Source organism: Ovis aries, chromosome 2 (assembly GCF_016772045.2).
Source record: "Ovis aries strain OAR_USU_Benz2616 breed Rambouillet chromosome 2, ARS-UI_Ramb_v3.0, whole genome shotgun sequence".
In the NCBI taxonomy this organism is placed as follows: Eukaryota; Metazoa; Chordata; class Mammalia; order Artiodactyla; family Bovidae; genus Ovis; species Ovis aries.
Window position 1 is genome coordinate 121,954,936 of NC_056055.1, and position 20,059 is coordinate 121,974,994.

A 20,059-nucleotide genomic window follows, 5' to 3' on the forward strand; every position below is an offset into this window, starting at 1 on the left:
GAAACAATGGATTTGTATTTTGTAGACTCCCTTCCTCTGGTGTTTATCCCACTGTTAGGCACTGGAGAAATGACTTATATATTTTTATTTATTTATTTTGTAATCCACATTTACAACAGAAAGAACAAATGATGGTTAGAAGAATGCTGATCACACTTACTGATGTGTTTTTGAACATTGTCAGCATTCACGCCCCATGCTCATTCTAGGATTATATACCATTTTATGCACATGCTGATAATTGTGCTTTTGATATTTCTTTAATATTTATATGGCATGTGTACAGATGCCTTCCATTCTGTACCATTAATAACATTTGTACTGTTAATAACGTTTGATATTTATACAGAGAGAGTTAATATATTCCTCTCCATATATCTCTTTGGTAAATGTCTAAATAGCAAAGAAAAACTAATGTTTTCAAGTATTTCTATTGGTTCTGAACCTTTTGAGTAGACCTGACTCATTCATGAAAAAAATAAATTATCCCGCTTTTCATAGCTGACATTCTTCTGTATATCAACTGTAAAGAGCTGTCTTAGGACTACTCCAGTTACATGATATTTTGGGGAAAAAAAAAAAAATCTTTGAATATATTTTGAAAGACTATTGCCAACCCAGTCTGATACTTGTTGTCTGGCCGAGGAAAGGAATATCTCTATACCTGACCTAGTCCCATGTTGCTTCCTGGCAGCCTCCAGTCGAGGGAGAGGGACTGGGTGGTATTCTGAAGGCCATTGGGGTCCCTGGAACTCTGTCTCTCTCCTGACTGTATTCATCGTATGACATAGTGCCAGATTCCATATATATATATATCTGTGAAAAAAAATTTGTAGAAAAGAAACACACAACACATAGATCTTTTAAATATTTTTTGCTTCTTATTAGCCTTCTGGAAGAGGTATTACACTCACAAATTGCCTGCCTGACACCAAATACCATTACTTATATAGTCAATTTAATATTTGAAAGATAATTTTGTCATCTATTTGGCCTTTTGTTGAAAATTTGATTATATAAAGAAAAATATTACAACCATAGACTCTTTGGAAAGAAAATAATCCCCATCAAACAAAGATTTATTGCACGTAGCTGTATACCACAGTTAATCATTAAGCACTGTCAACAACTCTTGAAAACCCCAATCAACAACTCATATCCATAGTCCCAAAGAAATATCTTATTTTTCATATGGCGTTCTCATATCAAAAGACACAGAAACTTCCCTCATAATCTAAACATGTCTACATGATGAATCTGATGCCATTGAGCTGGTTTTACAAAAATAGATAAAAACTTGTGGTAAGTGTCCATCAGACCTCCCGCTTCCTGGCAGGAGCGAAGTGAGAAGTAAAAATGTAGCACCGCATCTCTGCCAAGATGGCGGCCATCCAAACACAGTCACCCTAGGTGACCATGGACTACTTTTTGCCAATCCTTTTCTTCCTGGCCCATCCCTGGTTTCAACAAGGATAATTTTTTTTTTTTATCATAAGATTTTATTGTAAGATTCCTCCAGAGAAGTGTTACAGATGCCTTTAAAAGAGAAAATTCACAGACCTCCATTTTGTGAATATTAATTTTGTATGAACAAGTAAAATGGTAGGAATACATTTCTTAGGCATGTGACCATTATACAACTCTCAATCAAGCTTCAGTTCACTTCAGTTGCTCAGTTGTGTCCAACTCTTTGCGGCCCCATGGATAGCAGCTCACCAGGCCTCCTTGTCCATCACCAACTCCCGGAGCCTACTCAAACTCATGTCCATCATGTTGGTGATGTCATCCAACCTTCTCACCCTCTGTCATCCCATTCTTCCCCTGCCTTTAATCTTTCCCAGCAAGAGGGTCTTTTCAAGTGAGTCATTTCTTGGCATCAAGTGGCCAAAGTATTGGAGTTTCAGCTTCAGCATCAGTCTGTCCAGTGAATATTCAGAGCTGATTTCCTTTAGAATTGACTGGTTGGATCTCCTTGCAGTCCAAGGGACTCTCAAGAGTCTTCTCCAACACCACAGTTCAAAAGCATTGATTCTTTGGTGCTCAGCTTTCTTTATAGTCCAACTCTCACACCTATACATGACTGCTGGAAAAACCATAGTTTTGACTAAATGGACCTTTGTTGTCAAAGTAATGTCTCTGCTTTTTAATACTGAGTACTCTTGCCTGGAAAATCCCATGGATGGAGGAGCCTGGTAGGCTGTAGTCCATGGGGTCGCTAAGAGTCAGACACGACTGAGTGACTTTACTTTGACTTTTCACTTTCATGCATTGGAGAAGGAAATGGCAACCCACTCCAGTATTCTTGCCTAGAGAATCCTAGGGATGATGGAGCCTGGTGGGCTGCCGTCTCTGGGGTCGCACAGAGTCGGACACGACTGAAGTTACTTAGCAGCAGTAGCAGCAGGAGGTGGATCATTGCTTTTCTTCCAAGGAGGAAGTGTCTTTTAATTACATGGCTGCAGTCACTATCTGCAGTGATTTTGGAGCCCAAAAAGATAAAGTCTGTCACAGTTTCCATTATTTCCCCATCTATCTGCCATGAAGTGATGGGACCAGACGCCTTGATCTTAGTTCTCTGAATGTTGAGCTTTAAGCCAACTTTTTCATTCTCTTCTTTCACTTTCATTAAGAGACTCTTTAGTTCTTCATTTTCTGCCATAAGGATGATGTCATCTGTGTATCTGGGGGTTATTGATATTTCTCCTGGCATTCTTGATTCCAGCTTGTGCTTCATCCAGCCCAGCATTCCTCATGATGTACTCTGCATAAAAGTTAAATACACAGTATGACAATATATAGCCTTGATGTACTTCTTTCCTGATTTGGAACCAGTCTATTGTTCCATGCCCAGCTCTAACTGTTGCTTCTTGACCTGCATACAGATGTCTCAGGAGGCAGGTCAGGTGGTCTGATATTCCCATCTCTTTCAGAATTTTCCACAGTTTGTTGTGATCTACACATTCAAAGGCTTTGGTGTAGTCAATAAAGCAAGAGTATATGTTTTTCTGGAACTCTGTTGCTTTTTTGATGATCCAGTGGATGTTGGCAATTTGATCTCTGGTTCCTCTGCCTTTTCTAAATCCAGCTTGAACATCTGAAATATCATTCACATATAAATACAATACAAACTACAAATAAATTGTAATGATAATAAACAATAAAACATAAATTAATAATACTAATTGATTTATTTAATGGCACATGTTTTTTGCTAATAGGGAAAAATCTCTATAACATGATTTTGGTATGGACTGCTATAGAACAGGTTAGGAATGAAATAGGAGCAGGATAGAAAGCTTGTGCCATTCTAGGTTGTGTGTTCTTTTACTGCCCTTTTTGTATTTGAATGCTGGACAATCTTTACAGGAAGGAGCCTGAAAAGCATTGATATAACATGTGTAGTGTAGGGGAATCTCAAATTTATCTTTCCTAGGGACTTAGAAGAATGAGCTTTCTAGTTTATCACCTATTAATTCTACTAAATAAATGTGACTGACTAGTGCAGATATGATCAGAGAGGGCATGAAATCCTAAAACGTTGGTCTAATTCTAGAATCTGCCCAGGTTGAACATCACAACCCAATAATTCTTGCCCTTCAAATATTCGAGCTCTCTGTATGCTGTTTGACTCAGAATGTTACTTCCAAAAATTTTGGCCTTCTTGTTTGATAAACCTGCTTTGTTAGGTATCTTTCTCCTGTTCAGACTTATTAAATTCCAAATCCATTCATATAACTGAGGGTAAGAAGCATCTACAATACTCTGAACCTGAGCTTCAAAGAAGACAGACTTTGAGACTCAAATATAAAGGGGAACTTGTGACTACTTTCATTTTACCTGATAATAATTAAAATATCTTTGCTCAATTATTTTTATTTCCTAGTTAGTTTTTAGAGTTTTTCTATGACATACCGTAGCCATTAAGTGCATTGGCTTTATGGGCAGAAAAATGTGAGTTTAAATTCCAGTTCTATTTGCAGACTCTGCCTCTGGCCTTGAAAAAAATTATACCACTCTCAGCCTCAAGCTCCTCATTTGTTATATGTGAAGAGTAATATCTCATAAAATTTTTGTGAAGATTGTGATGACTAAACTCAGTATTTAGCACAAATAACTCAAAGGCATTAATGTTTAAGTTTTTTATGATAATGGTATCTGTGATTATCCAGGATCAACAGAGGTTTACAGCTGGGAAAAAAATAAAATAATCAGGGATACCATTTGTATACATTTTATCACATTTGTATTATATTTTATAATAATTTTTAATACAATTAAAGTATGTAACCTTGAAGTTTCTTCATTTAATATACTTAATACTATGATTACCTGAAATAACATAAAGCATTTGTAAAATTCTAACATAATTATAAAACACCAATATATGTTTTATGTCTTTGGGTCTTCTTTCTAATCAAAGGAATATCAAAACTTGTTTCCAACTTAATCTTATGACTTGAGGTACGGATTTGTTAACGTTTAAATTTTGGTTCAGTTCCACCTACTGAGTGCCTCCTATATGAGGATTTGTCATGCAGTCTGGGAGTCTAATAATAGTAAACAGAGGGTGGTTTTGTCCTTTATTGGCATGCCTGGAAAGTAGGGGCATATGTAGATGTTTTCAGTGTCTACTATATGCTCAGAGACCTGAACAAGTGTTAAGGGAGGACAAAGTCTTGATGTTGTACTTCCATTGAAGAATGTAAAAATTAAAATTTTCTGTCTTCTCAAAACTTGGGTTTTATCTTCTAACATCTTGGACTTGTTTGCCTAGATGCTAGCTAATCAACAGGCATAGTTCACAATTCTGTCTTCGTTCAGAGAAATTTTCTGAAGTATGATGTTCAGTTGCTCAGCCATGTCAGACTCTTTGTGACTCCATGGACTATAGCCTGGCTGGCTCCTCTGTCCATGAAATTTTCCAGGCAAGAATACTGGAGTGGGTTGCCATTTCTTCCTCCAGGGGATCTTCCCGACCCAGGGATCGAATCTGTGTCTGCTGAGTCTCCTGCATTAGCAGGCAGATTCTTTTAACACTATGCCACCTGGGAAGCCATTTTCTAAAGTAAAGCCACATTGAAATAAAGCCATGATTACCAAATTACAAATTTGGAAGCTATTGACTATATTTTATAATCTAATTACATTTCAAAATACATTAGAAAACATTCTATCTTCTAAGTCAACTAATCTAGAAATAATAGAATTTGCCTTCTCCCTATCTGTCTCCAACCCACATTCACTCTGGTGCTTAATTTTAGCCATTGCTGCTCTAACTGCTGTGGTTAGGGTTCTCTTATACTCTGCTCTTTTTCATGTCTCCTACTGGATTCAGCTGACACATACATGGTTGAATTTGTTTTATGTATAAAGATAGATAATAATTGCCTCTTTTATCCTGTTTATATGTTTTTATATGTTCAGTCATTTTTAATGTCTATATCATAAAATCAAATATGTTAGCATTAAAGGACTTGCAAATTTAGTCTGAATTTGCTGTTCAAAGGAATGATTTGGTATTCAGTTCCATGAAACAATCCCAGAAGACAAAAAGAAATTTCTTCAACAAGTGATGAGGTGGTTCCTAAAACTTAAGTTGGTTGGTAAAATAGAATCAATATAGGCATGTAAATAGTACACATGGACATCACTAGATGGTGAACACCAAAATCAGATTGATTATATTCTTTGCAGCCAAAGATGGAGAAGCGATATACAGTCAGCAAAAACAAGACCGGGAGCTGACTGTGGCTCAGATCATGAACTCCTTATTACCAAATTCAGACTCAAATTGAAGAAAGTGGGGAAAACCACTAGACCATTCAGGTATGACCTAAATCAAATCCCTTATGACTATACAATGGAAATGAGAAATAGAATTAAGGGACTATATCTGATAGACAGAGTGCCTGATGAACTATGGACAGAGGTGCATGACATTACAGGAGACAGGAATCAAGACCATCCCCAAGAAAAAGAAATGTAAGAAGAAAAATGGCTGTCTGAGGAGGCCTTGACATAACTGTGAAAAGAAGGGAAGCAAAAAACAAAGGAGAAAAGGAAAGATATAAGCATCTGAATGCAGAGTTCCAAAGAACAGCAAGGAGAGATAACAAAGCCTTCCTCAGTGATCAATGCAAAGAAATAGAAGAAAATAAATGAATAGGAAAGGCTCGAGATCTCTTCAAGAAAACTAGAGATAGCAAGGGAACATTTCATGCAGAGATGGGCTCAATAAAGGACAGAAATGGTATGGACCTAACAGAAGCAGAAGATATTAAGAAGAGGTGGCAAGAATACACGGAAGAACTGTACAAAAAAGATATTCATGACCCAGATAGTCACGATGATGTGATCACTCACCTAGAGCCAGACATCCTGGTATGTGAAGTCAAGTGGGCCTTAGAAAGCGTCACTATGAACTAAAGCTAGTGGAGGTGATGGAATTCCAGTTGAGCTATTTCAAATCCTGAAGGATGATGCTGTGAAAGTGATGCACTCAATATGCCAGCAAATTTGGAAAACTCAGCAGGGACCAGAGGACTGGAAAATGTCAGTTTTCATTCCAATGCCAAAGAATGCTCAAACTACCACACAATTGCACTCATCTCATACGCTAGTAAAGTAATGTTCAAAATTCTCCAAGCCAGGCTTCAACAATATGTGAACTGTGAACTTCCCGATGTTCAAGCTGGTTTTAGAAAAGGCAGAGGAACTAGAGATCAAATTGCCAACATCTGATGGATCATCAAAAAAGCAAGAGAGTTCCAGAAAAACATCTATGTCTGCTTTATTGACTATGCCAAAGCCTTTGACTGTGTGGATCACAATAAACTGGAAAATTCTGAAAGAGCTGGGAATACCGGACCACCTGATCTGCCTCTTGAGAAACCTATATGTGGGTCAGGAAGCAACAGTTAGAAGTGGACATGGAACAACAGACTGGTTCCAAATAGGAAAAAGAGCATGTCAAGGCTGTATATTATCATCCTGCTTATTTAACTTATACACAGAGTACATCATGAGAAACGCTGGGCTGGAGGAACCCCAAACTGGAATCAAGATTGCTGGGAGAAATATCAATAACCTCAGATATTCAGATGACACCACCCTTACGGCAGAAAGTGAAGAAGAACCAAAGAGCCTCTTGATGAAAGTGAAAGAGGAGAGTGAAAATGTTGGCTTAAAGCTCAACATTCAGAAAACGAAGATCATGGCATCCAGTCCCATCACTTCAATCCAAATAGGTGGGGAAACAGTGGAAACAGTGGCTGACTTTATTTTTCTGGGCTCCAAAATCACTCCAGATGGTATTGCAGCCATGAAATTAAAAGACGCTTACTCCTTGAAAGGAAAGTTATGACCAAACTAGACAGCATATTAAAAAGCAGAGACATTACTTTGTCAACAAAGTTCCATGTAGTCAAGGCTATGGTTTTTCCAGTAGTCATGTATGGATGTGAGAGTTGGACTATAAAGAAAGCTGAGCCCCAAAGAATTGATGCTTTTGAACTGTCGTGTTGGAGAAGACTCTTGAAAGTCCCTTGGACTGCAAGGAGATCCAACCAGTCCATCCTAAAGGAGATCAGTCCTGGGGGTTCACTGGAAGGACTGACATTGAAGCTGAAACTCCAATACTTTGTGAACAGCTGACTCATTTGAAAAGACCCTGATGCTGGGAAAGATTGTGGGTAGAAATAGAGGGGGACGACAGAGGATTAGATAGTTGTATGGCATCACCGACTCAATGGACATGGGTTTGGGTGGACTCCGGGACTTGGTGATGGACAGGGAGGCCTAGCGTGCTGCAGTTCATGGGGTCGCAAAGAGTGGGACATGACTGAATGACTGAACTGAACTGAAAATAATGCAGAAAGAGAGACTCTACATAAGGATTAATGTAAGTATAAAGTTAAAGGTTTACTGTATAAATTTTAAAGCTATTTCATAAGCCAGTTTACATATAAAACTGGCTTTTGGAGTATCATCTTATAGTTTAGCAGTCATGCTATATCAATTGCAATTCCTGGCAGAATATGAATTTATTCTGAATTCTGAAATCTATCATAGACCCTCTAAATGGAAGCTATCCAACTCGTTATTAATGGTGAAGTCAAGACAGTGCATTTTGTTATTAAATTCCCTTTGAAAATTAACAGAAGTCAGGTTAGTGTCTTTTATTCAATCTTAAATTTCCACAAATTATAATCTAGACCAAAATATCACATTGTGCAACTACTTCAAAACCTTTATATTTTCTTTCATTGTAGATATCAAAATCTGTATTTTGAATAGGTGAGTGCCTTGTGTTTATCTAGAATAAATATGTTAATTGAAAATAGTCAAGTTTATCTCTTGAAAGGGAACAAAATTTTCTATTTCTTCACCTTTAGAGATTGAATCAGATGATACTCAAGGACTCAGTAAATCTGGAGCTATAATGTCCATGAGAAACCATCTGCTTCATTTTTTAAATTCTGTTTTTTATACTAGATTAATTCAATGATAGTCTTAACTGCATCAAGCTTAAATGATTTTAGGAGAAATAATTTATGTATTGGGTATAATTCATGTTTCTGAAGAGTAATGTCCTTTAAAAACTTCCCAACTGATGGTGATTTATTGCATTATTAAAAACATAATCTTTTAAAAAATTTGAAATGTTGAGTTGGCCAAAAAGTTCATTTGAGGTTTTGCATAAGATATTATACAAAAACCCAAATGAAAAAGAAAAAGAAATCTTTGGCTTACCCAATACAGCCTTTTTAGTGATTAATGCCAAGCTATAACTCCCTATCAAAATGTTATCATCTCTCTATATTAACCTGGGTCAAATGTGAGTTGAGTCTGATGATCTGTTTAGATAGTGATTAAAATAGGACAAACAAATGATATCAGATCAGATCAGTCATGGAGAAATACTTTCTGAGTGGGAGCTGCTATGTGGTAAGATAGACAGTTAAGTCTGCACACCAGATCCCAGACTGTCAGAAGCAGCATTCCACATAGCCTCTGATTCAGAAGTCACAAAGAGTTTCAGGCAGAGGTAATCTGATGCTTGGGGCAGTTCAGCAGCTGGTGAAACTCTTTGATGAATCTGTACTGTCACCTGTTTGTTTGCTTTCAAACTTATCCCTTGCACTATTCTTGCTCTTTCCCTTGGTTTCTGAGTAGTTTGGTCAGTGGCAAACTGTTGGAAGACTGGGTGACTAAAGGAAGACAGAGGAGTATGTCTCTCCACCAAAACTGTGGTATATGCTCCATGGTTTCAGATAAGACCAGGCGTGTTCTGGGTGGTATGGCCATAGACACCCCATGGTTTCTGATCCCAGTGGAGAGACTGTTTTGGTTCTAGCTTTCAAGTGATGTTCCAGGCTCCTGGTCTATGATAGCAGAGGCACATCCCTTGTTACCCTTAATCTAGGAACTATAGCCCCAGATATACTATGCCAATTTGTCCTCACTTTGAAATAACACTGATTTTGTTATGGGGCCAGTTTTACTTTAGGTTGTGTATTTGGCAGAAAGAGATGATTTGTTCCCTGTAATCAGAAATTTCTGTCTGTCCTGGAATAAGAAGCTTTAGAGCACTGCTATTAAGACATAATAAGTAACATTTGTGAAGAAGTATACTACAAGGATATCTACAATATATGTATATGTTATTATTTTCAACTTATTGTGGGCTAATATATTTTGTGTACAAAATGCTAAAGTGAAATAGATGTATAAATCATACCATGATACTTACTTACACATCTACTATGAGGCATCTGTGGCTGCTTTTTGAGAATAATATTTAAAAGAATAGCAATTTCTTCTGTTTTCTCTGTTTCTCAAATCAGGCTAACTGCTTGTGGGGTATTTCATTTGTTTCTGAGCATGGATGATAATTTTAGAAGGTCATGGAATTAGAAGCAATGGCAATTGATAACTATGTTATATTCTTGGCTATGGACTGATGAGAATCCACAACTCACCCACTGGAAAAGCTTTCACACAATATTGGGCTCAATTACAGCATATCTCTCCTAGGCTATTACAAAATTCCTCTTACATTAACCATTTTTGGAGAAAAAAGACCTCAACATTTTCAGAAAATTAAGCACACATTCTCACCAAGTACATTTTAATTTCATTTTAAGATGGTAGTAATAATGCTCTATAATCCCTAAATGGGGTGAGGCAAAACATAAATTAGACTACGTGATTTTTAGTCAAGTTTTTTTTACAAAATCTCAGGAGTTTCTTTTAAATCAGTATCTATACACCTACTTAAAGATTAAGTAATACAGTTTTAATCTGATTTCAGTTCTCGGATTTTGACACAAAATGTCACCTTTCTAAAGTGTTTATCAGAAATTCTTTCCATAATATTTTCAATACTTCTCTCATATTTTCAAGAATTTCTCTTTTACATGAGATATTATATCTAGATACTCTAATCTTTATTTACGTATCTAGAAGTTAGGAGGTTATAAAATTTTGCTTATCAATTTAAGATTTTTTTCACTTTTTTTCTCAGATTATTTTATTTATTTTTTAGTCCGTTCCCCTGGGGTTCACTTGCCATCAAACCAGTTCTTGCTTTTTGTGCAAACTCTTTGCCTTCTTTGCTACTGAATTCCTCAAAGTTCTATTTTCTGCCAATATTGTACATTCAGCATATCCTCTTCATCTGCATTTGCTGTACCGTGTCTTGCTATATTGATTCCTGGGCTTCCACCAAATTATCTACAGTTTTGGTTTACTAATAATATCAAGCAGTTTAGCTCTACAGCTAAAAAGACTGCCAGTTTTCCCTCACTGACAGGAATTCCAGAAGGAGCTGAAAACTATCATCAGGCTGAAACCATTTTTATGCTTTGTCATAAGGACATGAGCAATCCTTTCATTACCCTAGCTGTATTTTTTTTTGTCTATTTTTGAAAGTGGTTGGTCCCATTGACAGACTAGCCCATCTGTCTGGTTTAAACCTGTAAATGTGTGATCTTACCTGCCTTCACCAATATTCCTTCCTTTGCAAAAATATCTAACTCATCTAGAACTGCTGGTTTAATTCACACACAAAAAAAAACTTATTACTAAGCCAAATCATCTGGGTTCACTTTCCAAAGCTTAAGGTTAGAATTTGCTGTACCTGAATCCCTGTGCTTTAAATTGTCGTATGTTATTTGGTCGGGGAATGACCTCTTCCCTATCTTCTGTTTGTTTCATACGGTGAGTAAAGTTTTTGCTCATCACGACTTTATTTGTGAAGTTGAATACTCATGAACAAATGATATATAAGCAATCATAATTTTTTAAATGGATATGGTTAATAAATTTTCTTCAATTAAATTGTTGAATAGTGGTTGTTTATATTATGTAAAACTAGTTTCATCAGATAAAGAGTAATCCTGGCACTTTTCTTTAACAGATGTACCTACTTTCATATTTACTGGAGAAAGGTCTCAGTAGAGTGAATGCTTGGAGACTGGCTAAGCATTTTCCTGGAATTGAAATATATGAATTTTATGTTATTCATTCAGATTACTGTTTCACATAAACATGCCTAATAAGACTAATCTACAAACAATAAATATGAAAGTTTCAGACTAACTATTCTATATGACTTACTATGTTTTCTTATCTTTTCAGAATTTAATCGCCCCTACTGGTGTCTGACCCCAGCAGATAGGGGATTGTGTCGAGCCAATGTGACCAGATTCTACTACGATTCAGTCATTGGGAAATGCCACACATTTGAGTACAGTGGATGTGGAGGGAATGAGAACAATTTTACCTCTAGAAAAGCATGTTTTAGGGCTTGTGAAAGAGGTATAGAGGGCATTCTCCCATTAATTCACTACTGTTTAAGATAATAATTGTATTGAAATCATGAATGAATTTTAATCTGGGAAAGTATGAAATTAGTTTTATTTATGATAAGAAACAGTATTTTCATTTAACTGTGTCTTCTCAACTACATTTTAATAATATTGCCAGATACGTTAACTACAGTTCCTTTCAATGTATCTTCCTCCCCCAGAGAAATTTAAACAAAACATTTTATTTTTTTAATGTTTATACACTAAGCTTTCATTTTACAGCATTATACCAAAATATCTTTAAGCTTTCCAGTGCATAGAAATATAATATATTTATTTTCTTCTGAAAATAAAAATGGTCCATATTTATAGAGTTGTGTGCATGCTAAATCACTTTAGTCATGTCCACCTCTTCATGACCCCGTGGACCGTAGCCACCAGGCTCCTCTGTCCATGGGATTTTCCAGACAAGAATACTGGAGTGGGTTGCTATGCCCTCCTCCAGGGGAGCTTCACAACCCAGGGATCAAACCACGTTTCTTAAGTCTCCTGCATTTGCAGGTGGACTCTTACTGCTAACGTCACCTGGGAAGCCCATTTATAGAGTGTTAATATGTAAATAAAATCATCTATAACTCCACTCAGTCATGTTACAGCCACATGTCCACTTTAATAAAAGAAGCATTAATTTCTAACTGAAGATGAATAATAAAAATCAATAATGTTTACCCATTCATGCAAACTGACATCCTTAGAAAGAGGATGTTTACACAAAGAAATAGACAAATGACTGTTAAACCAATTACACTTTTTTGATTTAAATCATTAAAAGATAATTTGAATAAATTTTAGATTATGTTTTGTTATGTTAGTTTATCATGTATACATTTATTTATCTTCCTTTTCTAGGTTATATCCGAAGAATATCAAAAGAAGGATTAATTAAAACCAAAAGAAAAAGAAAGAAGCAGCTAGTCAAAATAGAATATAAATTTGTTACATTACAGCATCATTTCTACTAAATATTTTGGACAAACGTTTTCATTACGATTCTTATTGTTTCTCTCCTGAAATCTTTTTAATGAAAATCTCGTGAATCTTCTATGCATATATTACCTGCTATTAATACATTTGCATCAGAATTCCTTTTCCAATCTAATCAAATTGCTTATTCTGTGGCTATAACTTATTAACTGTCTACTATGAATGTATTATTTTCTTGATTCCTTTCTAACTATCTGTCACTTAACTACAATTTATCATACTGCTGGCCCCATCAAGTCAGTCTGTTTTACCATCTGGTGGTTATCTGTTTGAGAATATGTCATCACTTATTTGTTTTTATCACACATACAATTATATTCTTTATACCCTATGTTCAGATTAACAAATATAACTATTAAAGATCAAGTGGTTTGGGGTTTCACATATAAAATGGTGGCAAGCATCCTTTTCTGATTAAGATCACTCAATACTACATTTGGAAAGACCTAATAACAACAGAATTCTGTAAGATGATTCACTCCCTAGACATACTTTTTCTCCCTTTACACTAACCAGCACTTCAAACAATCCTAAGCCAAATCGTATCTGAACAAAGAGAGTCAACTCTGTGTCATGTGCCTGCCTGATTTTGATTGATGTAGCTTTTGTGTGCTTCTGGCCCATCTTATCAGTAAAGAGGGTTGAATAGTTGTGTGTTAAATACAGATCATGATAAGAAAAGTCCTGGTGGAAAAAGTTTTTAATGGCAATCTGAAGGAAATTATTTATGTACTTTCTAATTTTATTGTTTGACAAAATTTTCTCTTCCCGAAAATGGCAAGAATATATAAACCTCCCAAAACCTATTCATTTATAATTAGGCTTTGCACACAATGCAACCAGTAATTCATGCTTTAAAAAATGTCATACTATTTCTGTAAAAAAGGAAGACAAAATTATCAGGAAGGAAAAGTCTCCTAGAAAAATGCATATTATTCACTCTCAAGCTTTTAACATTTCTCTGGAGTTAATTCAGTTCATCTAGATCCATACCTTTCCTTCTCTGCTGAGTCATGTACAGTTTGAGATCTCAAGAGCCTTGTTCACTTCAAATTTCACATTTAAATTTGAGCTTGTCATCTAGAAACAACTAACCACTTTGTCCATTTAGTTTAGTAATAGTAAATAAATTCTGCCTGTTCCTCAGTCTTGAAAGTGTGAACCCAATTTTGATTTCTTCCTTTCCCTCATATACAGCTTATAATCAGTCTCTAAACCCTATTGATTGTTTTGTCATAAACAATCTAACTCCCAGTCTTTTTACCTCTACTTCATTCTTCACATTGTTACTGATTTAATTCTTAAGAATTAACTCGTGTGTTTCTCCACTACTCAGACCCCTTCAGTGATTCATTAATTGGTACTTAACTTCACCCTATCCTCCCAATTTAATTTTGATATATGTATGTATTTGTACTTACCTACACTACTGTTTCATGACCATTTCAGTTTAGTTAAAATGGTCCTCATAGATCACTGAAAATATATCTCATTACTTAGTTTATTCATGCTGATTTCATATTTTTAGAATATGATCCCTTCCAGATCATTCATGTGAAATCAGAGACAAGCTGATGCGAACTATAAAATCACTGTCTTTTCAGGCATAATATGAAAAATCCTAACATGCATCCTATGTCATAAAAATTCAATTTTTTCACTTAAGAAAATTTTTATATCTTGTTTTCAAATATTCAGTACATAATCACATAAATAACTGCCTTAAATTGAGTCTTCTATGGAATTTGAAACTTTTTGAAATCAAAGTCTCTTGTGAAATATGTCTGTTGTCTTTTACACATGGATAGCAACATCTTTAAGTAAATGGTAAAGTCTTCTTAGGTCAAGTGGCAAGTTGCCACCAAGGACATATAAATACCATATTGGTGACTTGACTATTTTCCCCAACAACTATTCATAACTTCATTACTTAGTCAAAAGACCTACACTGAGAGATGGTTTGCAATGTTTAATGCATGTGAATATGTTTACTGTGTTTTTAAATAAGATTGTCTCTGGTGGTTTTGTCTTCCCATATTTTGCATAATTGAATGCATCTTACTGTGAATTTTATATAGAATTACATTATATAGCATCTGATGCTTATTTACCGACTCTGTTTATTCTGTTCAAAATTAACAGGTTATACTGAAAATTGATAAAATGTTTTTATTTTTTACAGTATAAGAAATAAAATATATTATCCTAAATAATAAAGTGTGACTGTTACACTTACGTTAGACTTAAAAAAATAAAAATTAATGATCTTCAGTTATTGCAAAGGTCAAGAGTTCTAAGACAAAGAAAAAATGCATCACAAGCTGCACTCCACTTGCCTCCATCTATATATTCTACGTTTACTTTATTTCATATGTATTTCTACCAGTCATCCAATTGTATAAATATAATATATTCAAATATGTATTATATGAAAACAGTATATAAATGACTTCCAATCCTGACTAGCCTGTCCAGTTTTCATACCAGAGGAAAGAAAATGACATTAAAGTAACCAACTATTTAAGGGACTTTCTGATTTTTTTCACCTTCTTTCTCAAGAACTTGAGCAAAAACATGTCTTGGTTGACTTCCCTGCAGTCTCCTATGCTTAGGAAACCTTGATTCTTATCAGCCCCTCAGGCCCAACCTCTGAACTACTCTAATCACATAGCTGAAGTCTTGGCTAGAACACCACTTTTAAAGAAGTAGTATTTATACCACTTTAAAAATACACAATAATTCATCTTACCAAAGAAAGAGAAATGTACAGACATTTAACTGCATAATGTTACAATAAGTTAGGACAATGAATATGGTCTCCTCATCACTTTTCTTAAAATTAAGAAAAATTCTGACTCACACAGTCAGAAACAAAACATGGATTTTTTTTGTCAAAATTGAAAAAGTCAAAGGTATTTGACTTCAGTATTGATGGATTCAGGACCTCATATTATTAAAACTCAGTCTCTCTCCACTTCCAATTCTGCTGCCCAACACTTTTTTTTTTTTTTTTTGCTTTTATTTTCTAGCCTCAAAGATTTCAAGATGATTTCCAGAATTTAAGTCCCTTTAAGCTCAGAGTAAAGTTTTCTAGAAAAGTTTGAACTCTCTTACCTCAAAAAATTGAATTAAAATTCTGGCCTCAGGCATGACCAATGAAAGAAATAATTGATAAGCTAGACTTCATTAAAATTAAAAGATTCTGCTCTACGAAAGACAGTATCAAGAGCTTAGAAGGCAAGCTACAGCCTAGGAGAAAATGCAGAAACACGTTGGTTAAAAGACTGCTATTGAAAATATACAAAAAGCTCTTAAATCTCAGGAATAAGAAAACAATCCTATTAAAAATAGATCAAAGACCTTAACGGACATCTAAAATAACCTATGGAGATGGCAAATAAGTTTATGAAAAGATGTTCCACGTCATATGTCATCATGGAAATGTAAATTAAGACAACAATGAGTTACTACTACACACCGATTAGGATGGTTAAAATAAGATGCATGATACCACCAAAGTCTGTGAAAGATGTGGGAAAGCAAAAGCAACTCATTCTTTGCTGGTAGGAATGCAAAAGAGTACAGCTACTTTGGAAGGCAGTTTGAAAATTTCTTTTTATACTGCTCATGGGGTTCTCAAGGCAAAAATACTAAAGTGGTTTGCCATTCCCTTCTGCAGATCAAATTGCCAACATCTGTTGGATCATAGAAAAAGCAAGAGTTCCAGAAAAACCTCTACTATTGCTTTATTGACTATGCCAAAACCTTTGACTGTGTTGATCATAACAAACGGTGAAAAATTCTCGAGAGATGGGAATATCAGACTACATTACCTGCCTCCTGAGGCATCTGTATGCAGTTCAAGAAGCAACAGTTAGAACTAGACATGAAACAATGGACTGGTTCCAAATTGGGAAAGGAGTACATCAGGGCTGTATATTGCCACCCTGCTTTTTTAACTGACATGCAGAGTACATTATGCAAAATGCCGGGCTGGATGAAGCACAAGCTGGAATCAAGATTACTGGGAGAAAATAACCCCAGATATGCAGATGACACCACACTTATGGTAGAAAGCCATAAGAGGAAGAGGAACTAGAGAGCCTCTTGATGAAAGTGAAAGAGGAGAGTGAAGAAGTTGGCTTAAAACTCAACATTCAAAAAACTAAGATCATGACATCTGGTCCCATCACTTCATGGCAAATAGATGGAGAGACAATGGAAACAGTGAGAGACTTTATTTTCTTGGGCTCCAAAATCACTGCAGATGGTGACTGCAGCTATGAAAGTAAAGGTGCTTGCTCCTTGGAAGAAAAGCTATGACCAACCTAGACAGCATTTTAAAAAGCAGAGACATCATTTTGCCAACAAAGGTCCATGTAGTCAAAGCTATGGTTTTTCCAGTAGTCATGTATGCATGTGAGAGTTGAACTATAAAGAAAGCTGAGCGCCGAAGAATTGATGTTTTTGAACTGCGGTGTTGGAGAAGACTCTTGAGAGTCCCTTAGATTGCAAGGAGATCCAACCAGTCAATCCTAAAGGAAATCAGTCCTGGATATTCATTGGAACGACTGATGCTGATGCTGAAACTCCAATACTTTGGCCACCTGATGTGAAGAACTGACTGATTTGAAAAGACCCTGATTCTGGGAAAGATTGAAGGCATGAGGAGAAGGGGACGACAGAGGATGAGGTGGTTGGATGGCATCACCAACTCAAAGGAAATGAGTTTGAGTAAGCTCTAGGAGTTGGTGATGGACAGGGAAGCTTGGTGTGCTCCTGTCCATGGGGTCACAAAGACTCAGACGTGACTGAGTGACTAACACTTTCACTTTCAGAGTTGAAAAGAAAATTCTAAAGGACAGAGGAAAATGTGAAGGAATGGGTCACATATAGATAAGCAGGAATAAAAATGGTATTGTGCTTCTCAATGACAAGAATGGAAGGAAGCCAGAATAAAGCTGGATGTGGAAGTCTGAGGGATGAGGAATCACTGTTTACTTTATTACATATGTTTAGAGCTAACTGATCTTTCAGTTACATGCCTAGAGTACTTTGCTGAAAAATAGAAGTTAATTAACACTAACGTAAAGTTGTTCAAGGTTTCCATCAGAGGCTGTGGGGAAATTTTCTGAATTGTGAACTAAGAGAGATTGTTTCTTGTACTAAGACTGACACTACTTGTACTAAGACTGATGATTGAATTTGTCATCTGATTTGCTTACCACACATTGACTCATCTTTAGAAACAGTGTTTTGGATTTGACTGCTTATAAGAATTCTTCTAGTTTGGCACTTTAGAATTTTATGAAAATGCTCTCTATTTAAAAGCTAAACGAATGTAAAGATATTCTGTGCTTAAAAAACAAAAGTCAACATCGTCTAGGCTCTTCTCTCAGTAGTAACCACATCCCTTGTAAGGTAAAGAGATCATTTACAGCCAGTCATCTGCTATACTTCTCCAAAGCTTGCCTTATTCAAAATGACTACACCTGTGGCAGATTTCTTTTTCAGGGCCTTCTCAGTGCTAAGTCATGTCCAACTCTTTGCAACCCCAAGGGCTATACCCTGCCAAGTTCCCCTGTCCATGGAATTTACCAGGCAAGAATACTGAAGTGGGTAGTCATTCCCTTCTCCAGGGGATTTTCCCAAGCCAGGGATCAAACCTGGGTCTCCCGCATTGTGGGCAGATTCTTTACTGTCTGAACCACAGGAAAGTCCCAAGAATCTGGGAACAGGCTGCCATTTCCTCCTCCAAGGGATATTCCAGAGCCAGGGATCAAGCCCATGTCTCCTGTGTTTCCTACACTGCAGGAGAGTTCTTTACTGCTGAGTCACCTGGGAAGCCCATTCAATGCCTGATTAGCTCCTAAACAACAAAAGGTTTTTATTTTTGTTTTATGAGAGGCTTCCAAAGGCACTACTTTACAAAGTAAAGTGTTTCCCCAACAAAGTAGGGGCCTTACTTTGGAAGAGTCTAAAGCCTTAATATTTGACTTTCGCTTATGCTAAAAAAATTTCTGAACCGTTAATATTTCCCCTCTTAAGATTGTATACAATCTAGAGAAAATAATGTATGTCCTTCTGATTGATAGTGTTTGAGGCATTTTAAGCTCATTAAACATTTTGAAACAATTTTGGAAGCACTTGTCTATTTTAATAATCATTCTTAAAAGAGCTAGCAAAATTTAATGAAGAGTAAATTATTTCTAGTACCAAATATTTATTTCAATCTAGAGTTTATTCTAATGTTTTAAGCAAATCCCATTGGACCAAAGTTAACCCATTCTTGTCATAACTTTTAATTTGCTCTTCTTACAATGAAGTAACATCAGCTAAGTCAGTTATGAACCCCGGGTGTCTTTGGGACTTTAACCCATATTTAATCTGTATTTTCATAAAGAGTATAATTTCAACTTCCTGACCTCTCAAGCTGCAGGTGCCATCAAGTTAGAAGCCAGAGGAAACTGCTACTTCCTTCTTAGTCAGTTATTAGAATCAGAAAGCAAGAATTTTGACTTTCAAAAGTAAATTTTTTAACACATTCCCCATTCTCAACAGAATGTTCTACAAAATTTATAAATCACTCCAGGGAGATTTCCAGAGAGTTTCAAAATGTGAACAGCTGTGAGCTACCTAAATGACCCATCTTGCCAAGAAGTTTCTACTCCAGAGATGAAGTAATAAGTCATTATCAGTTTTTACTTAAACTATCTGCCACTGTTCAATGAGAAAGTTTATAGTTTTCTTTAACTCTCTCTCATCTGAAAGTAAAAATGAAATCTTATTCAGAGTTAAAGAAAATATCTAAAGCACATAGTGTATTTCTGGGAAAATGCCAGTCATCAACAATATTCAGTTCAGTTCAGTCGCTCAGTCATGTCCGACTCTTTGTGACCCCATGAATCGCTTCCTCAATTTATCCTGAAACAGAAGGAAGTTTCCAGAAGCGCTAAGTACTTACAGATACACTAATTAGTAACCACGCAAAGTTGAATTTGTTTTTATGCTTCTTTACAATTAACCCCCCAAAAGAGGGTCCTCCAACCATAGTATTTTTAATTTTCTGAATAGTGACAAATAACCATGAGAATGTAAGTCAATGACACCATATATAAGGAACCATGGTTAACCCTGTGAACATTAACTTTGCTGAAAAGGCATAGAAACATTTCCCAGGGAAAGATTTTCATACTTGCTTACTT

At 35.9% G+C, this 20,059-nt stretch overlaps 1 protein-coding gene across 1 annotated transcript in view; it reads left to right on the forward strand.

Moving 5' to 3' along the window:
- Positions 1-15,071, forward strand: part of TFPI (tissue factor pathway inhibitor) — an 87,857-nt gene extending 72,786 nt beyond the window's left edge. The window contains exons 7-8 of the mRNA XM_004005355.6: positions 11,641-11,820; positions 12,720-15,071. Of these exons, the coding sequence (XP_004005404.3) occupies positions 11,641-11,820; positions 12,720-12,832 (293 nt within the window). The 3' untranslated portion in view covers positions 12,833-15,071. The remainder of the gene's footprint in view (positions 1-11,640; positions 11,821-12,719) is intronic.
- The last annotated feature ends 4,988 nt before the right edge of the window (positions 15,072-20,059 follow it).